Raw genomic sequence first — 19677 nt, 5'->3', positions numbered from 1 at the left:
TATGCTAATTCAGACTTCTGTATCATTTTGAGATGAGGAGAAATACTCTTGATACGACTGAATTTCAACTGCAGCATCCAATGAAAGTTTTTCCTTGTTCTGATACTTTACCTTCCTTATTTATTCTTCCTTAGCACAAACAATATTGTGCATGCATTTTTTTTCTTTGGCTGGTGGGGTGTAAATGTTGTATTTTTTAAGCACTCCACTTTTCATTGTGGTGTGCAAATGTTTGCATTTCTCAGAAGGAATTGTCATGTCATTATCCCATACCTTCAACAACTGCCCATAACAGAAAAGGACTTAATTCTCTAAGGTATATACAAATAGATTACATCATCAAGAACGTGGGCTGTCAAGAGCTAGTGTGTCACTAGTTGCAACCCTCAGTGATACTTGACATTTGCAGCATGGCCCTCTAGGACCATGCTTGCAGCATTCCCTCTCAAGGAAGGTCTGTAACTAGCATGAGACGTTCTCTGAGGACCCAGTATACCAGGGTGTTTCTCCAGTGCTGCCACATATGAGAGTATTCTGCTTTTGACAATCCACCAGAAAAAAAACCTATGACTCCAGGGTTCCTGTGACTCCTTGGCACCCTGGCTCTTGACCCTGCCCATGGAGCACCTCTATGTGCTACCACTGACAGTCACAGTCCACAGACTACGGGCAAATCTGAGCATCAGCTTGCTTCAGCCTCAGTTCTCCCTCTCACAACTCAAGGTACAAGGTGGAGTATTTCACCATAACTAACCTGCTGCTGCAGGGGAAGCTGCACTGAAAGAGAAGTCAGTGGGTTCTTACATCCCTCCACCCATTTATGCCAACTCTAAAGATCAGGATGCTGCAGGACAAGATGGTGCAGATGGGCCGCCCTCACCGTGTCAGCTGACTCACACGGTGGCTCCACAGTCACTATATTCAATGCTACACAGACAGCAGAAACCACTTCAAACATCTTGCTGTTGGAGTGCTGTATGTAGTGTAGAACTACATCACTACTTGTTACTGCTTCTCTTCCACTCCTTCCCCCAGCCTAAAAGAAAAACATTAAATTCATCCCGCAAGATCTAGCAACAGTTGACTTAGCATCTGTCAAAAAGAGAAAGAAATCAACATTTGGAGCTAATATACTATGTAAACATCTTCTTATTCCTATACTCTGGGGGTTGCAGGATGCTAAATTAAGGGTAGAGCACAAAGAGGCTTCAGTTGAGTTTGGGGAATATATTTAAGGATGGGTGCTTCTGAAAACATCATGATGAATTTGTCTAAATGAAATATTGATGAACAGATATTTATCTCTCACCAGCCTTACATTACCAGCATTGAGTTTTCCTAGCAAACATAAAACTACATCTTTAAGGCTTCCCTTTCAATAGCTTCAGGGTTTCAGAACTATGGTACATATGGTAACTGAACTACTTTTAATGACCCAATTGAAAATACAGTTAACAAAATTAGTACTTTAATTGTCATTTATCCAAAAAAGCAAGGCTATCAACTTACTGCACTATGTGGAAGTTTGAGATTGATTACTCAGGATTTAAAACATTACAAAGGCTGCCAAGAATCTATACCTACCCAGGTACAAACCTAAGCACGTGCATACTCTTGATATAGCTTGAACTCCAGCTATTTCCACCGTATTTAAAATTTAAACTGCTTTCGATTTATCCCTGTGAATTCTCAAGTCAAAGTCACATCTCTTCGTATCCGTTGTTTAAAACCCCATTGGATCAACAAAGTATCAGGTTAAGTTTGAGTTCACCTCTTTACACCAGCGAGATGTTACTCTTCCAGAGCACAAAAAGTCAGTCAAAGTTTGGACTCCACAGTCTCGTCCTGCAGCCCTACCCATTCCAACGCAAGTAGCAGCGATTGCATCACAGATCACTGTTGTGGTGAGCTCTCCAAGACAAGGCACTACTCAAACACCTAAAAATCACTATCCATTGTGGGGAAAAAAGGAAAAGCCATGCAATGTTGTCCCTAGGCCCTCTGCTTTCATGGAGACCTGAAGTGGTACACCAGCCAGCTGCTGCCTACAGCACTGGTATTGTTGGGCCTCCTGCTGCTCCTTTCTTAAAAACACTGGCATGTCTCACACCCCAGGGAGGCAGGTCAGGAGCTCAGTCAGTAGCACCTAACCTGACAGAGAAGTGAATACCTTCCTGAACTGCCTCACCGGTGGTTTGGGGAGAGCTGCTGCAAATTCAGTGGCAAACTGCCACTAACAGCTTTAGCTAGAGTGAATCACACTTCAGGAAGGAGTCAGGCTTCCCTGTAATGACCTACTCTTCTCAATTTCATGATATGCCCTTTAAACTGCCAGCACTGGCATTAGAGAGCCCTCAAATTGAGACAGCCAGTAGAAAATTGTTCACTTTTTGCAGAGTCAAGATGTAGGTTCATAATATGAGTGAGCAGCTCAGCACGACTGAAAGGGGCAGCAGGAAGACAGAAGTCTGCTCTGCGATCGAACTTAATCCCAGGGTGATCCTTCTCAGGTGACCTCAGATTCGTATCACTGAAGGCTGCTTTGCTAAAAAGTATTTTTTGCTTTGCAGGTTCCTATTAATAAAGAATTATTGACATTTTTCTCCTTCCCACTTAGCTTTAATTAACTGTCTCAGCTTTACCATTGTTTATATGCAGTACTGAAGCTGCAAAATGATTGATGCAGAAAGAGTTTCTGCAGAAATTCTAAGCTTAGAGATCCATATCAAACAGTCTCTAATATGGTTTTCCTTACAGAACTCAGATTCCAGAAAATTCTCCGAACAAGAGATGGTTTCTTGCCTTTTGCTCGTCTCCTTCTACTTACTTTGGACTTTCACAAACTATTAATTTCAGATCTTGCAATGCAATCCCCAAAAAACAGCAGCAATCTCAGAAGGCCTTACCAGCACCAAACTGATAGGAAGGATTATTTTGGGTGTCTTGCTGATAAATTTCTGATTCACTTGAGTGTATATACATATATACAAACTGTAGCAATCCAAGTTCTGGTGGTAATTCAAGATCTCTCCCTGCAAATAACCGGTATTGCCACTGTAATCACTCAGCTTTCTTAAGGCATTGAAAAAGATGAAACATTTAAATGTGGCATTTAAGTAATTATGACAGCCTAAGTGAACACCTCAAATGAGGATAAATGTGGAGACTGAAATTGCCTTAGCAGTGATTACTTCCAGCTCTTGCAAGTCCCTGGCAAACATTATTAAATAAATTACTATTGGATCACAACTTGTGGACAGCCCTTGAAGTTCAAAAGTGACATTATTTTAAGAACAACAATGCATAAAATTACACAGTTTAAGGTTTGAAAATAACTGTGAAACGGGGACATACCAAATAACTGTAATTTATCTCATTAATACCCAATGAAGGGAAGGTTGTTTGATTTATAACGTGTTTTGATTTTGAAGACTTTTGTCCAAGAAATCTTCAAACAAAATAGACAAAAATACACGAATTTTAGAGTAACAATTACTAGTACTTTAAAATCAAATTTACACTTGCAAATAAGATCCACCTCTTTTAAAGCTAACACTTTGAATAAGTGGTACACATTATGTCAGGTAGGCAACTGTACAGACAGCTGCAGAAACTTCAGTGACATAGCACTGTCACAACTTGTGAATTTGGATCAACATGTTTTTTGTGGATCTAGTGAACTAATAATGAAGTTAAGAGCTTGATTTCAGAACTTAAAATTAGGGAAGAAGCAGTATACAGAAGACTACAAAGATGCAACTAACAATGAAAACTCACAAGAAGAGGATTGGGTTCAACTTTTCCAAAATAAATGAAAACAAGCATTTGATAAAACATTTAAAAGAACTTTCTACTTCAGTACTAATAATGCTTTGTTGTTGCATACAGAATCTTTGCCTTTTTCAGGCCCCCAAAAATGCATTAGATCACAATTTTTTAAAGAAATAAGGTGCGTACAAACATGTGATAGTGTATCAAAAGTCAGAGACTGATCAAGAACTGTTAAAAAAAATCAGACCTTGAAATATCAGATAAGTCTCATTAAGTAAAACAGCTTTTGCTGTTCCCCATTCATCCCCCCTCAAATAATGATTATATTTGTTGAATGTGTAAAGATGAAAGCATCTCAAAAGCTTTTCCTACAGACCTTTTTCAAATAATTAATAAATAAACAAAAGCATATATATGTAAATAGTTACAACAGTCATGAAAAACCTACAAATCTGTTCATTAAAACTGATGTCCACTTTCGATTCAGGAGACTGTGTACAACACATTACAATGTAAAAAAATGGCCATTTTTAAAATACTACCGGGCGTAATTACAAGCCCTAAAGGTCAACTTCATAGACTGACTGACAGACAGAAAAATGGTCCAAGGAAAAACAACACCGGATAATCTAACAGAAGTTGTCACTAGTTCATATGAATAACCTCTAAGTTAGGTTTACGGAGCTATTTTAGTGAGTTTTTATAAATGTAACTCTTCGTCAGTCTGGACTGCAGCTTTCTACATACTGAATACAGATAATTTACCCACCACCACATCATGGAATTATGGGGCCAGAGAAAAAAAGATGTTACGTCACTGACCTGCATTATGTCCACCTTATGAAGCCCAATGTTTACACTGCAGCAAGGTCAAGATCTGTGCTCTGGAATCCTCTATTTATTTAAATTAGAAACTCACACTAGTAGTGTAGAAAATATATTTATTATAATAATATAATATGTCATAATGATAATTTTTAAAATGTCTGAGGTCAAATGTATTTGCAAGTCTTCACCAATCGTGATTGGTTCAGGTTTTTTACTTACTTATTTAATAGTAGCCATATCCAATAAATAAAACAACAAATATTTCACTAATCAGCACATAATCACCGATTACTGTCAATGGCTATGATTTTATGAGATGGTTGAAGAGTAGGTATGTCTTACCTATCGTTAGTAAATGTTTATAAATTAACATTTTTCAACTTGTAGCATATAAAAAAAAGTTTAAATTATTTGAAAGCAGTGAAAAGATTTAAATATAAGATAATGATTGGCTTTCAGCTATGGGTTTTACTTTAATTTAGAAAGAGGTAGTTTGCAATTGACGACTGTAAAAATAAGATCTGCTAAATTTTATTTTTAGCTTATCATGATTGAAAATTAATACTTTGCTTAAACTACCACATTGCACAAATTACCCATTCCATCACAATGTGCATATGCACTTTTAATCTTCCTCTGAAAACAGAACCAGGAATTAAGGCCTCCAAGAAATTTTCTTCTCTTTCAGAATTTTAGATTCTCTAGATCTCAAAATCTTGTATGTAGGAACAGACAAAAAGTGTACATATAAAAAAAAGTCCAAAGGTATTTATTATTACTGTTAGCACAAGAAATTTGTTATATTACATGTGGACACATGCATTTTATTATACCATGATCAAGTTTCTTACTACATAAGGGTTTAGCTTTCCAAGAATAAAAACAAGGTATTCATCAAAATAGTAAAAGGAAAAAATAATTTCAGAATTTCCCTTCCTTTGATGTGCAGGTAAATTCCATCAAATCAATAGCAATTGTTAAATAAAATCCCACTACCTAGTTTAATTCATCAGAAGTTGAACCTAGATTCAAAATCAGGTATAAGACGTATACTTTTGACGTGTGCCAAAAGTGGTATTTTTTTTCCTCTGTTCGCAGAGCATTAAGTGGAGTAACGAGAAAACAAAACTGTTTGCAAATGTAAATACAATGAAGCAGTCGTTAATTAGCACATGCAAATATAAGTTCAGAAAATTGCTTATTATCTACAATGTTCAAAATGTTAAAGTCTATTTATACAAATTTACAGATTATATTTTGTGTAATTAGGTGTAAATTTTAAGGATATGCATTAATCATAATTTTTTGCAAATAGGATTAATTAGAGTTTGTAACAGCATGTGCGAGTGAAGACTAACCATGAATCATACTTGCTCAAGTAACAGACTAAATTAAGTCAGCATCACTTTTTAAAAAAATATTTTTTAAACAAAGGGAACTATATACTTCAGTATCATTTCAGAAACTCTCATAGTAAAATAAAATATATAAAGGAACTGATCATGCCCATTCAAAAGGCACCACAATGCATGTTGTTTATGATGAACCAGAATTCCCTCGTGGAGTGCTCTCGATTTGCACAGATCATGATCCCAGAGTTCAATGTGCTAGAACAGGTGACAGCTGAGACAAGGTGACAGAATATTTACTTCTCTCTGCCTCAGAAGTGATAAACAGCTGAATACTCACATTGTGTCCCTCCAAATAACTCACAGTTTCATTACAAAATGAGATCTGATCAGAACCTAACTGAATAAGCTACAAAAGTCGTACAAAGTCCAACAGAGGCAGAACACTGCTTTCTGATAAAAGAGCATCACAGCAGACTTTATGTATATATACTGTACTATACTTAAAATTCTAACATTTTCATCAAGCAGCTTGCAGGTAGAAAAATTCAGATTCATTTTGCAAAGATAATAAGATTTTCTAAATTGCAAATGGGCAGTCTCCCCTGCTCTCTCCAGCCTGCAAGAAGTAATGGTAAGAATAAAAAGAAATACTACCTGTCTACCTCACCCCAAAGTTTTTGGACAGAGACTAATATAGAATTCAGCTTTTAAACTCCATGGAAGAGGAGCAAGTTATAACTTTTTAAATAATTTTTTAATTTGGAGAGCTAAACAAAGGAAGCAACAACCAATTGCTGTCCCCCTTTTCCTTACAATTTGTAAATAGCTTTTACTTCAGTCTTGACATATGTGTTCACAGGAACTGTACAAAAAAAATCATTCTATTTGTGCCACACAAATAAATAAGATATTCAATTCTATATCCCATTATAAAAAAAAAAAATAAAAAAAGGTGATTCCCATCTCTGACACCCTTCACAGCAGCTTTTTTGACCCTTTTATAGGCAAAGCAGATTAGCAGATTTCTATTGTAGCAAGGGTGAAACCTCTTCCAGGCAAATACAGTGAAAAGTCCTCACTTCTAGGACACAACAATTAATACGCATTAGTACAAGATGAAGTTTTTGGCATCTTTCACCTTTCATGTACAAAAGGTTCACACAGGAAAACCTCTATTGTGGTAACTGAGAATACAAGGATGGAAAATGAAAAAGAGTTCTATTAAAAAGAAAAAAAAAAAAAAGGCAACACCAAACCCCCTCCTCCAAACTTAAAAATAATTATTTTTTTCTACAAAACCTACCAGCTCCTCCTATTTGCATAAAAAGTTGTGCCTGGGTCATTTATACTACAAAAATATCTAAAATTCCAACAGTTACCTTGATCCAAATCCAGAAACTACATTTAGGTTTTTGGATGATGTTCACTGCAGCTGGTAATTAAAAACAGCTTTCTATCTGGACTGATGTGCTACCAAATTCAGTATACTGAATAATAACTTCCTAATAACTTCCATGTGTCTGCAAAATTTTCAGTGAAGATTTGACCTCGTTCACCAAAAAGATGCTGTTTAAGATGGTAGTTTACATTTTTCTAAAAGAAGGCCCTGAAGCTTAAATATTCATCAGCACAACCTTAGAGCTGCTAAAACTAACTGTTTTTCTGAAACAGCAAACTACAGTAAGATGTTAAGTTACTGAAGTTAATATTTATTGCAGCAAGCAACTTAACCCCTTTGAAAATGTAATGTTATTAAAACAGACCAAAAAAAAGCTCTTTGGATATCTTACATTATATTGGCCTTAGAGATCCTTTGATACTGCATGCTGTGATTTGGGTTTTGTTCCCATTTATGGCTAGTAATGAAACGGTAGTCCTTGTGTAGGGAGTATAATCTGGTATACTCATAAACTGGTTGGCCAACTTTGCCTAACCTAAGGCCTCATAAATAATTCAGACAATAGAAAGAAAAGTTTTCATGGCAATTAGTCAACATGTAAAAGCCAGAGTTGCCACTGGTCAATTCCTACCTTGGCAAATGTAGCTTCCTTGAAATTAAGAGGGTGTCAACATCAGTACATTGCTTCTTATAATCACGTGTCATTCAACCAATTACTTTGCAAATGTCACACTGAATTCAAAGCAGTTACACTGGGGAGGGGTTTTGCGTATCATGGTATTTGTAGTGCTTGTGTGCCACTTTTTACAAGGAAATATAGCATCTAGTTGGTGACTAAATGAAGCACACTAAAGAACAGATTCCCTTGTAGCTTTTTTTTTACCAATTCAGGAAATCTGAACTGCCCTGTGGATTAAATACCCTCTCTCCCAAAACTTTTCACATCCCTACAGAGCTCTGCAAAATAATTTTAAAGGAACATCTTAAAAGATACCTTATGTGTAGGTTTTCTTGGTTATTTTAATTTTGACTAAAGTTACGCAAAATAATACAAATTAGTGGAAAAGAAGGTGGTATAAGTAGGCAAAAGACCTCCTGCAATTTCTAGGGTCACTGCAATTCCATGACAGCTGTATCAAAACCAAGGTTAACTGGCAAAGGTTTCCCCCATAGCACAAGGACCAAAGCAACACTCATTTACATACAGAAACCTCTGTTGCAAAGACTATGATTAAAGAGCAGGGACTGTCATGTGGATCCTCTAGTTGTCAACTACAGCCAAAACTGTTGCCATAGGTGTTGACTCTGGAGTCAGATATTGGCCTCTGAAGACAAAGTAGGTGAAAATGACAGCAAACAGTAATGGGAAAGTGTAAGAACATCTAAATACCATCATCGTTATTTCTGAAGCGCCAGCGGGCCAGCTGAACCTTACTTGCATCAGTAACACGAATGTGCTAATTCAACATGTGTTCAGGAAATCCACAGCTGGTGCAGTAACTCAACATTAACCAGGAGCCCAGAGAACACACTTTTGAAGGAAAGAAAAAAGAAGCCTAAGGATTTTGTGACAATCCTTGATGTAACTTATTTTCTTAACATGGGCATATAACCTATTCTGTAGTAGCTGACAGAGATGCTGAGTAAGGCAAAAAATATTAGTAAAAAATATGCAATAACTTTTTTCCAATTGGAAATTTTATTCTACACTCAAAAGATTTCCCTCTTAACCTCACTGGTACCTCCATATAAACTTACACTTCAAGTTATTGGTTCTGCACTATCAATATGATTACAAAGAAAATAATAAAGACATATTTGAAAGAAAGATTTCAGGTAAGAATAAGAACTGCAGATGGGGAAGATGACTTCCCAAATGAGCACAGAAGTAGCATGGAAACTGAAGTGCTGACAAAGAAAAAGTCTGGGAACTAATGAAAAAGGGGGAAAAAAGAAGAAATACAGTAAGGAATAGAAACTAGAGAATTACAGAATTGTAATGGGTCAATGAGGCAAGTTTGCAAGAATAAGAAGTGAAAGCACTGGAAGTTTCCAGAGAACATTTCAAAGAAAGATACAACAAACATACAAAAAAAAAAAAAAAAGTGAACGTGTCATTAACTATATTGTAGAGTCTTTATCTCTGATCCCCATCCCAGTGCCTCCCCTGCTTGCGCCCTCCAAAAGAAAATAGTTTCCTGTAGGCAGCAGAACTTTTTCAGAAATAATGCATTTGTTAACCTGTGAGAACTGACCTAAACTTCAGTCTTGGGAGAGATGTAGGAGTGGAAAAATGTCATGCACTGTGCGAGGTTTCCCTGCTCTTTATTTGAAACATCAACTCTTACTCACACACACGGAGCGGAACAAATTTATCCAACCAGGGGTTACAGAATAACATTCCACATTACTGTTGGGGTTATATTTAATGAGTTTTGGCAGTCCTTTTAGCAAAAAAGGGAAAGAAAATACTATATGCAAAAGAAAACTGAAAACGCTAAGAAAATGTGCAGAAGAGATTTTGAATGACTCACCCTAATGCCTCAGATAGTTCAATATAATGTTCTGGCATCCCAAATTGAACGTGGAAGTTGAGTCAGGCTGTTCGCATTTCCTTGTCCTTCAATCAAAACAGAGCTTCCTCTGGCTACAGATATTGAGCGGTACACTGGAAATATTTCTGTAGAAGTTTTCTTAGTCTGATGGCTAAGAAAATCTGTAGCAGCATCAGGCCTTCCCTGGGCAAGAATTATCTAGAAAATAGAGTAGCTCTTTAACATGGCCTTTAAAAGGTTTTCTATGAAAAGGAGGTGAAATCTTGCCATGCAAAATCTTGAGTGGGTGTGCTTTGCCAGGTGCATTTAATAAGATTTTTATTTGGTCCCACAATAATCTACTCAAATTAATACAAGAAGATGAATATTTTACGAACACATGGCCTTAAGTCTTTGAACATGTTTTTTATGCTTATGCAGAAATACTGGTACTAATCATAGATTAACTAAATTTATCAGAAGTAAAGCAGCTCATTGCATTCACTATTTACAACCAAATGACAAGAAGAGCAATAGTTGGAACAACGCAGGACAGAAACAAAGCTGAAGTAAGTGTCTTGGATAGAAGAGAAGCTGCTGAATGTTGTCAAAATATTAAAGTCACCTTTTTTTACTATAACATTAAGTAACTCACCTAGAGTTTTAAAAAGCTTCAAAAATTTTACAGGTATTGTGCAACAACAAGAACTATGAGGTCTGTTCTGAAGTACAAGCTAGCAATATGAAAGGGGAATATCACATCAGTGCTCTCTTCACATCCTCCAATTTACCGCCCTAGGATCTTCCACAAACACATGATATGATAAACATACAGAAATTATTCTGTGTTTAGCCAGAACAGTAGCCTGACCTACTGAAAATTCAATACATTATGAGCACTAGTGCAAAGTAAGTCTTCTGGCAGTATAAAAAGTTTTCTGTAGATGCCAAAAAGAATTTAAAGGTGTTTTAATTAAATTGTACCTCTGCACGATCAGCTGAAAATAGTTGCACTTTATGCAGTCCAAGTTGACAGCATACAGTACAGTTTTCTCAATATACCTTCCAGAATATGTTACAAATAGTTCAAGAAAATCAAATGGTGAGTAAAAAAATTTTACAGGAATTTTTTTCTTGATACAAGATGGAGTAAACCAATATAATTTTATAAACACTTAAAAAGATAACTAAAATTACCTTAACATCCACAGAATTGAAAATAACATTATTTTCTCTTCTTAGATTTTGAATATAGCAGTTAGCATTCAGAACTACAGGACAAATATGACTTCCTAGTCCTTGAGAATTATTCTGTATGGGTAGTTTTGCCTAAGATGTAATTGTTTTCTCTTTCCTTCTGCCTCAAAGTAGGAAAAAGCCTAAGACAAAACAGAAGTTAAAAGAAAAACTGTGACTTTCCGGTTTTTGGTATTGTTGAAGTTTTAGAAGCAAATGTGATAAAAATTATGTTTTATAGAAAAGATAGAAAGGAGAAGATGAGCCAAATGGGACTATAATGTGGAGAGAGAATAAAAACAATACAGCGAGATAAAAGGAAATGAGCAAAGGAGCAACAGCAGGGGAAAATAATGAGCCAGAACAAAAGCTCCACCACTAACAGAGTTTGCAAATATTTCCAACAGAAAGAGAAATCTGCAGACACGGAAACCAGAGAAAGGAAACCAGAAAAATATAGTGTTTAGGAATAGAGTCAGCCAACTAATTTTTTACCTTCCTGCTTAAGGACGTATAAAAATCTCTTAGATTCAAGCATTTGTCACCTTCTTTTATCAATATATGCCCCATATATATCAATATATGCCCCAATATCCACCTTATCTGCTTGTTCAATAAAGACAGAACTATAGATAGTGAACTATATAGATACATTTTTTTCAGTTAACTACTGAGAATCACCTATTAAAAATCACAAACCTTGAATACTAGTTTTATGACCACTATATATGATAAGAAGTACATCAATTAAAGTAATATCATAAACAAGAATAATCAGACTAAATGTAAATGAGAATACATTCCTTTAGGGATGTTCTCAAGATAAGAGATTCTCAAAGGTAATAAACTCATAAAAAATAGGACTATCAGCAATTATCAGTCTTCAGGTTGATGAAAATCCCCAATCTCATTTGGTAAACAGGCCAGTTTACTATTACTGCCCCTTTATACTTTCGTTTGCTTGTTTTTGGGTTTTTTAATTGTTTGGTTTTAGTCTTGTGGGGTTTTCTTGGGTTTTGGGGTTTTTTTGTTTTGCTTTTTCTCTACTACTGGCCAATCTTGGGAAAGAGCACTGAGCTATAAGGAACTTCACAAGACATACCAACTGGTCTCTAAGGATATTTGTTGCAAAGGAAAATATTAAAAAGTAAGGAAAATCCAGGATGAATGTTGGCAGACTGACAAATTCATAACAGGTTTTATTATCCTCTTTGTTTTGTTTTTGTTTCCTCTTTCACGCTACTTGTCCATGTTATTTCATCAGTCAGATCACTCAATTTGCATCTTGGAGTTCCAGAAGAAGGCAATTTTGAAAGGTTTTACTGTTTAAGTTACTATTGAGTTCATATATGTACTGTTTTTAAAAGATTTGAAAATTAACTTCTGTAGCAACAGAAGAGCAGGTATAAGCAATGCATGCAAACACGTTTTATTCAACTTTTTAAAAGAGACTATTTTTCTGTTGCCAAGCAGTTTATTCCCATATATTAAATAGCCAGTGTTTGACAGATGCTTGTGAAATGGCTACCACAGAATTTGTGGTTCAAATTTGGGAGGCAAACTCTGCCTGCTGCTCAACTCCTACGTGATTGACATCAAGCTTGCACACTCTCAAGTGTTGTACAGATTCAACAAGAATTGTGATGAAGTATCACCACATATACACTAATAAAAATGTGGTAGATCACTAGGTCAAAGATTTTTCCAAAATAGTAATATAAAATGCAACACTAATCCACTCCATGTTTTTGTGTAATTCATGAAGACTAACTGTTCTAAGAACACAGTTAAATAGAATGATACTATTTGTAATTTTTTCTGTTCTTTTTCTGAGGCTTGGACCACCTGAATGACACACTCAACACAATGCCCAGCTCCTGTAGGGAAAAACAAATGCAAGTTGATGGATGAATTCACTACAGTCATCACCAACACCACCAATCGCAGTGTATCCAGGTATTTTGGAACAAAAGTTATGCTGTTTCACTAGTTTCTGAATTTGCTATGGAGCTAAACTCACACATCTAATCAACCATTTTACAATACTCACATATTAACAGATTTGTAACTCCATGGAAGCATTTTCCTAACATAAAGAAAACCAATTATAAGATTATTAACGTTCATCCCATTCAGGTCAGCTGCGGGGTTATGCTTTGCTTTTGTTGCTTTTGCAATGAGTTTATGCGGCAAGGTGTTGGCAAAAGGAGGGCTGCAGGGTGCCCTCTGTGAGAAAAGATCATGGGCTGCCCTGTGCCAGACATAAATGCTTCCAGGCAGTTCCACAATGGACCCGCACAAATGACACAGCGAGCATCTGTAAAGCTGGTGGCACCTCTGTGAAAACATTTAAGAAAGGGTAAAACACCAGGGAGCAGAGGAGTAAAGGAAAAAAAAAGGTGAGAAAAAGCTCTGTGAACATCAAAGTCAGCGGAGAAGGGAGAGAAGGTGCTTCAGGCACTGGAGAAGAGATCCACTGTGGCCTGCGGAGAGCACTGCACTGGAGCAGATGGATATGAAGAAACTGCAGCCCATGGAGAGCCCACACTGGAGTGTCTCCCGAAGCAAAGTCAAGACCCTCAGTTCCAGATCCCAACTGAAAACCAGGAAAGAACAAATGACACAACCTCTTAGCCGCGCTCAGGTTCATTGGGAAGCTCTCATAATTTCCAGAGTCCCATAAGTAACATTACCTGAGGCTTCAGCTCATATTATATTTAGCTTTGCAATTCAGAGAGCTTCTCACATAGAAAAAAATGGGCTCACTTCTGTCCAGTTATCAAAATGATTAAAAATCCCTGGGTTTATTTTGCTCTACATATATATGAACAAGCTTTTGGCAAGCAACTAGCCTGTTAGCTATTGTTCTCTAATAAGCAACTTCCAGTGTCAGGAGGGGACAGTTCCACAAGCCTTTAAAAAAAAAAAAACAAACTTGTGAGAGTAGGAGTATAAGTAGACACATGAAAATGCCTGAAAAGCCAACTATTCATCATTAGTCTCAGGACTTTTAATCATGTTATGCTATTACTTGAGTTTTCTCAGAGTACCCGGATGCTTGCAAAACATACAGAATCTCAGAAGTTGACTTCATTGAGCCAGACTGAATCATTGAATTGGTCCATTTGCAAACTTTCGCTCAAGCCAGTGAAACTTCTCTTTCTTCATGTGGTCTTTATTTCTGAAAAAGCTGAAATTTGGCAATTTCTTAGGGGTTATCTTCGCAGAATTAATTCATAACCTGACAAGACTCTAGTAGTAGATTTGTCTCCACATTAATCTTTTTTCCCTTATCATTTAACAGACTGGAAGATGAAATACAGATGTACACACATACACAAAGAGATATTCACATGGACACTTTCTAATACTTGCACATTGGAAAGCTCACATCTTTGATGTGTGCACTTAAAATTGTTTCATATCTTTAAGATATGAAGGTCCTACTGCCTTTATCATCTGCTCCTCTGTTGCAGTTGTGCATTCCTCATTCGTTGCTCAAAATGTAATATGTCAGTGCAGGTGTTGGCATTTCTCTATTATATAGTATGGATGCACCATTACACAATACAGATCAAGCCCCTCTACTTTAGTATCAAATACAAAGGTACCACTTAATTTTATCATTAAAGTTATCATTAACAGCACCACCAAGCTTTTCCTATGTTTTTAGAGGAATAAAAATCTCCCTGAAAGTAATGAAGCTAGTACTGAATATAAAGTTGTAATATGGTATCTAATTCGGGCACTTTCATCTTCAGCATGATTTAATACACGCACACACAAAAATATATCTCTGTAAGTTTTTTTGCAATGCATTTGCTAGTAATCAAACAGAACTTTTTTTTTCTTTTATTGCTGCTATATCCAGTAGATTCATTTTAAATTTAATGCCTTTTTGTACACTACAAAAGAAACATATTACTATTCCCCAAATATCATTTATAATCCTTTCCCTTCATGTTCCTTCTTGCTGTTTTATCATTAATGTTAATATTCTGTTGACTCTTAAAAAGTAGAAGCTTCCATTACTAAAAATGAATAAATGAATACTAAAAGAGCACTGTATTAAAATGAAGGACGAGTACACAGCCTGGATATACTTCTCACTGCATTTCTATTGAGAAAATACTAGTAATAGGTTAGAGATAGAAGTGGCATATGTTGGTTTTGTCCTCCTAACTTTTAACACTCACATAAAAGTCTAAAGCATCTTGAACAGTTTAAACTATTATCTAAGTGACCAAATACTGTAAATAAACCTAAAAACTAGTGGTCAACACTGGGTAAACTCAGCTCCAGAAGTAAGCCATTGATGTCCTATCTACTCAAGAAAAACAAAATTTCCAGCTCTTTCACCTATGCCCGCTATGCACACAGCATCTATGTCCACGAACAACCTCGATGATTACGTTACAAATTATTTTTAACACCTTTTGTAAACATTGTAAGCTACAGGAATTCTTTATTGGCCCAAATGCTTACTGAAGTACAGCAGAATACTTCAGTATTCACACTGTTCTGTGTTTTCATATGGAAATTGCTTCAGAAGATCAAATTAAATGAAAAAGGCAAACAAAAAAAAACACTGACTGAAAAAAAAAAACTCCCTTCAATTCAAGCAGAATGTAACCTTTCTGCCTCTCTATCCTACCCCAGGCTTTTTGAGACTCGTCTTCCTTTCTGAGTGCTTATAATCTGACTCCTCTTAAAATCACTCATGTTCCTTCTCAGCCTCTCCAACATTTACCACAGAATATTTGCTCTAGCTGTAACATTTTTGCACCTTTGTTACTTTTCAGTCCTCAATTTCTACTTTTCCCCCTCCTATGCTGTGTGAAACAGCCTTGCACTCGCACATTCACAAGTCCCTGGAGGAAAGCGCTGAAAGCAAACTCAGGTTATCTGGTATCACTTGAAATGCATCAAATAGAGAAAAACAATGTGTGCTAGTTAAAACAACAAACTCCTGTACTTGTTAAATGCCAATGCTGAGAATGAGAATAAAGTATTTTGCCAATACTGTTTTAGTGTTGTATCTCTGTTAACACGGTGCTGCCATTGCTTGGAACAAGGTGTAGGCTTTGGATCAAGCTAACGACACAGGCATCAAGATTTGGTTTTGCCTGGCCTGCCTGGATATTTACAGAATATTTTATTTCTGGATATCTGTAGGATATTTTACTTAAGCTCTAAAGGGCAGTTATCTAATGACCAGGTTACTATCACCTTTTTGCACCAGCTGTTCAGGTTTTAGAGCTCCAGGACTATGAAGTTACTCACCATCAAAGGAAAGAAATCTTTGGAGCATGGTAAAACCAGTTGTAAGGATAACAGAGATATCACATAAACTTGCAACCAATGATAAAGAGCAAGGTGTACAACATGTTAACAAACATATTAGAGAGATTCCATCCGGATTCCAGAATGAGGAGAAAGAAATCAACATTATTATCAGACTCCTTCCAAGGAGTTGTAATAGCAGATTTACTGTAATGCTCCCACTCCCACAACAAACTAGAAGCCACTGGACTCCAGATCACAAGAGTCTGTGCAAGACTGAGCAATACATCAACGAAAGAGACAGGTACTGGGAACATAATGTACATTTAATTTTTTTATTTTTTTCAACTAGATGTGCTAGTATCACTCTGTATTGCAACAATAATTTTTAAAAAATCTTTGATCAGACTGTTAAGAGTTTAATTAAACTAGCATTAAGGTCTTGCTTATGTATATAAAGTGTTGATTGTGTCTCCCTGAAGTTAGAATAGAACTTGTCAATCATAACAGCAGCAAGAGGTAGACATTTCTATGCTCATCAATGATTACAAAAAGGATTTTCTAGACCAAGGAAGAGAAGGAAGAATGGTAACAGGTTAAGTTCAAAAAGATAACATGCACATGCTCATTTCTATAGTTTCTTTAAATTATGCATTTGCTACTAATTGGTTTTACAAGATACTTCCAACAAACACAGTAAGAACTACACAACTAAACCCACAACGAAGTTTCAGGCAGCCTGACCAAAAGGGCAAGAGAGGATGCCAAAGATGACCGTTATGATCAAAGAAGAAAAGATTATATAAGACTGATAAACAATAACACTATGTTAAGTGGTAAAGAATTTCAGACAACATAATGCAACATCACCTATGAAGAAGGTTCATTTGCTTTAAAGATCCTGAATGAATATTCAGCTGAATGCTTTTATTTTCAGTTCAGCTCCATTTAAGAAAAACTGCAGAAATGTTTTTTTTTTAAATTAGTGCAGTATGTCCTCTGTTTGAAATTAAAGGTACAGGTGCCTAACAGTTGCTCCAGCTGAGTAACTGTTCTTACTACATACTATGAGGCCTGATTGAAATGGCAGAAGAATAAGATTCAAGTATTGTATCTTTTCAGTAAGAAAAAGTATTAGCAGGAAAGGTTAAAGAATACTGCTGGCACAAGCACCTTCTTATCTTACCTGGTAAGGGTGGGTGTAGAGTACATCCTCAGGTGAATTAAGCCATTCCTGGGTAAGGTTACACTGAAGCAACTAACAGTGGTGACAGGGTTTGTGGTGAACTTCACTGTTTGCTTGTGGTTTCTTGCTTAATAATGCCATGAACTAGGAATTACCCTTCCCCACCCCACCCTCTCTGGACAACAACTACTATCAACTCAAGTAGCACAGTCATGTCCAGCAGACGCAACATTTACTTTGCTCACATTAATGTTGTCTTAGCAATGTCTCTTAGAAGCTGCAGGAAAATTAGATAGAAAGTAAAGCCATTATTCCAATGGATTAAAAAAAATCAGTATACGTTTTTAGGATCAGCTCTCCTATTTCCTGGGATAAAGATGGGTAAATTCTGGCCTTGTAAAAGCTTACCTAATACCCTACAGAAATGTCTCTTGAGTCCCACATAAGAATTATATACATCATTATGAACATTCATCAGATAGACCACATACTGAAAGGTCCTGACCCTGTATTCACAATTCGTGCAAAAGTATTGCTACTGGAAGAAAAAAATACATGTTTTAAAAAGTAATGTTTTCCTCAGGTTTCTAGATGTTGAAGACACTTTTTTCAATCTCTGAGACAAGCATCAGCAAAGGATTTTCTCAGTTACAGTGAATCACCAATGGATGACTGAATGCACAAAATGATAAGAACAATTTTTATTTCAGATAATAACTTTGTGATGGTTTACTAATAATTTATTCATAGATACATTTAATAATGAAGATATTGCCAAAAAAGGTGGTTTGACTGTTCATAATACAAATGTTACGATAAGTAGTAGAATTTTGCCAGCAATGGTGACTTGCAGTTCATTTCATATACAGCAGAATATAATTAAATCCATAAGTGCAGAGTGTCCAGATGTTGTTTTTTAATTTAATAATGATGGAACCAATGAGATGCTGATAGGTTTGTAAACTAAGCCTTCAGAACATGAAGAGTTCCACAGGGCCTTTAAAAACAAACAAAGAAACAAAAAAAAAAAAAAAAAGAAGAAATGAAATGAAATCTTAGTGATGCATGGTTTGATGGCAACACAAGGTTAAATGAAAAATGATTGTTTCTGCTGTATGCAGTCATGCAGGCAGCATGTAATAATAAAGCTTCTTTCACACTAATCATCAACATACCAACGAATTAAGTGACAAGGCAGACAAAACCAGAAATATGACTCATCAGCTTGGGTTTGACACGGTTCTAGTTAGAAAACAGTTACATACAAGAGATGCCATGTTTGTACTGGAAAAAGGTCACCAGAATGAGCTAGTCTATGCTAATAAAGGAAACCTACATACAACATAAACCACTTCCACATTACGATAAAACTGTGTCAGCAGATCATCTTGTATTAAAAAACACTCACTCCAAATGTACTAAGACAACAAAACCCATACATATGTCTTATAATGCAGTGGTTATCCATAACTCATTTTTCAATTTTCTTTGTTGATCTTTTCTTCAAGGTGAAAAAAAATTTTTCTCATTTTTAAGAAAATATATTCAAAGGCTATTGCAAAATCTTACTATTTTTTAGAATTTTGACAGTTTTTGAGCACACTTCACTAAATTCCCACTTCACTCTTTTGAACAACACTGAAAAGGCTTCAGTGCTGCTATTTTCCAGCCTTACAAACAGGACACTGTTAGTATTCAGCATAATGCATGAGTCAGCAAGGTATAATCTGGTGGAACAAGGATGTCTTTTTAATTTAAATCAAATAAAAACTATTGCAACATCTTGTTTTTCAGTATCCTATTTCTTTCTCTCCTTAGAGTTAACAGGTCAGAGTGGATACAGTAAGAACATGCTATTAATTCTAGGGCTAACTCTCATTTATTTCATGCTGAGAGATGTCATGAACTGTCTGGTAGCATCTTTATGACAGAAACAGTGTAACTATAACACACTGAAAATACACTACTGCAATAAAATGTTGGTAAGTCATACTCCTAAGTACAGTAAAGAAATTAAAGTAAAACAAGAAATGAGACAAAATGGTTATAGTTTACAGATATAAAGTGAAAAAGTAAACTTCTGGAGAA

At 36.0% G+C, this 19677-nt stretch overlaps 1 protein-coding gene across 4 annotated transcripts in view; it reads right to left on the bottom strand.

The window, feature by feature from the left end:
• CCSER1 (coiled-coil serine rich protein 1) overlaps positions 1-19677 on the bottom strand; it is a 656129-nt gene that overhangs the window by 227604 nt on the left and 408848 nt on the right. Inside the window, exon 10 of one of the 4 annotated variants that reach the window (XM_064651917.1) lies at positions 18276-18586. The exons of the other annotated variants lie outside the window; for them this stretch is intronic. Coding sequence (XP_064507987.1) covers positions 18506-18586 — 81 coding nt within the window. The 3' untranslated portion in view covers positions 18276-18505. Of the gene's footprint in view, positions 1-18275; positions 18587-19677 lie in introns of those variants that run through there. 4 annotated transcript variants of the gene reach the window in all.

Source organism: Pseudopipra pipra, chromosome 4 (assembly GCF_036250125.1).
Source record: "Pseudopipra pipra isolate bDixPip1 chromosome 4, bDixPip1.hap1, whole genome shotgun sequence".
Lineage (NCBI taxonomy): Eukaryota > Metazoa > Chordata > Aves > Passeriformes > Pipridae > Pseudopipra > Pseudopipra pipra.
This window is presented reverse-complemented; position numbering and strand designations above follow the sequence as displayed.